General features: G+C 38.4%; 1 protein-coding gene across 1 annotated transcript in view; it reads right to left on the bottom strand.

Annotated features, from left to right (window-relative positions):
* The window catches only part of LAMA3 (laminin, alpha 3), a 368228-nt gene that overhangs the window by 193798 nt on the left and 172346 nt on the right, over nucleotides 1-2084 (bottom strand). The window contains exon 19 of the mRNA XM_006835121.1: nucleotides 377-533. Coding sequence (XP_006835184.1) covers nucleotides 377-533 — 157 coding nt within the window. The remainder of the gene's footprint in view (nucleotides 1-376; nucleotides 534-2084) is intronic.

Raw genomic sequence — 2084 nt, 5'->3', positions numbered from 1 at the left:
CTATAGCATCACACCAGGACCCTATAAAGGGTCACTATGAGTTGGAATTGACTCAGCACTTAAAGCAATAACAACAACCTCATTCAGGAAACACCCTTCATCTTTTAAGAAGGGTGTTTCCCAAAGAAAAACACCATTTTTCTTTACTTCATTCATTTTATGAGTTGATTGGTGGCCAAATGAAAGTAACAATGAACTGTGAAATCCACATCTATATTTTTCAGTGAAAATCCAACCCTACCCTGAACCCTAACCCCAACCCCAACCCCAACCCCAGAAGAGAAAGACTTCTGGAATCTGTTCGGTGACGGTTCGTTTCTCTGAGCTCACGGTGAGTGCTGTGAGAGGCTATGGGCTGTTTCCTATGGCCACATACCTGTGCTGAGGTCATCTGGGCATACCCTCTCCAGCTAAAATCAGGAAACTCCAGGGGATCAAAGCCAAAGCGAACGTGTCTTCCAATAGGTGTAGTTTCATCTTCTATCTCATACTTCATATGATGCAAATCCGGAAAATAGTAGTTGTTTTCAGGTCTTTTATAAATGAAAAGTAAATGCATTGGTAATCTGAATATCCTTTAGTATCATTTTTTAAAAATATTCTCCATTGAGTTTTCAGTGGCTAATTTTTCAGAAAGAAATCATCAGAACGTTTTCCTGAGGTCTTTCTGGGTACACTTGACTTCCAGCCTTTCGGTTAGCAGCCAAGCCAAGCACATGAACTGTTTGCACCATCCAGGGACTCCTTAATGCCAAATTAAGGGATTAAGTATTTAATCCCAGTTGCTGTTGTTGTCTGCTGTCGAGTCGCTTCTGACTCCTAGTGACCCTGTATAGGGTTTCCAAGAGTGACTGGTATTTGAACTGTTGACCTTATGGTTATGTCTAGTGCTTATCCTACAGTGCCAATCCCAATAGCTACTGCTAATAGAACTCCCCACAAATTAGCAGAGTGTATTAAATAAGGATGAATGAGAGAGCCTCCCCTGTTCTTCCTATAAATGATTGTTTACACTCAACGTAAACATTCACAGAAAAACTCATTCCAAGAATTAAAATGGGAAACTCATTTTGCACAGCCCATAGCAACAGCATCCTTTAATATATTCTAAACTGTTAGCAGAAACTTATAAAGAAATGTGCAAAGACCTGCAGTTAGAACACTAGAAGGGAAGAGCTCATTCAGCATTTCTCAAGCTAAAAGAACTGAAGAAAATATTCAAGTCTCGATGTGAAATATTGAAGGATTTCATGGGAAAAAGATTGAATGACATGAAAACATCAAAAGATGGAAGTAATACCCAGTCAATATCAAAAATAATTGATGGATGTTTAATCATTTCAAGAGGTACCATCGGGTCAGGTGCCAATGGTATTGAAGGAAGAAGTCCAAGCAGCACTGAAGGCATTGGCAAAGAACAAGACTTTAGGAGTACAAATTGAAATGTTTCAGCAAATTAATGCAGCACTAGATGCATTCATCCATCTATGTCAAGGTATTTGTAAAACAGCCACCTCGTCAACCGACTAAAAAAAGATATATATTTGTGCTCATTTAAAAAAAAAGTGACCCAACGGAATGTGGAAGTCATCAAACAATATTATTAATATCACAAGCAAGTGAAGTTTTGCTAAAGACAATTCAAAAATAATTGCAGCAGTCCATCGACAGAGAAATACCAGAAATTCAAGCCAGATTCAGACGAGGACATGGAACAAGGGCTATCTTTGCTATTATCAGATGGATCTTGGTTGAAAGCAAAGAATAACATAAAGATGCTTACTTATGTTTTAATGACTATGCAAAAACATTTGACTCTGGATCATGACAAGCTATGAACATTTCAAGAATGAGTATTCCAGAACACTTAATTGTGCTCATGAGGGACCTGTACATAGACGAAGAGAAAGTCATTTGAAGAGAACAAGAGGATACTGAATGGTTAAAAACCAGGAAAGGTGGGCATCAGGGATGTATCCTTTCATCTTAATTCAATCTGAGCAAATAATCCAAGAAACTGGATCGGAGGAAGACTCATTAACAGTCTGTAACACAACCTTGCTTGCTGAATGTGAAGAAGACTT

The sequence above is a fragment of the Chrysochloris asiatica genome, unplaced genomic scaffold, assembly GCF_000296735.1.
Source record: "Chrysochloris asiatica unplaced genomic scaffold, ChrAsi1.0 scaffold00015, whole genome shotgun sequence".
Classification (NCBI taxonomy): Eukaryota; Metazoa; Chordata; class Mammalia; order Afrosoricida; family Chrysochloridae; genus Chrysochloris; species Chrysochloris asiatica.
This window is presented reverse-complemented; position numbering and strand designations above follow the sequence as displayed.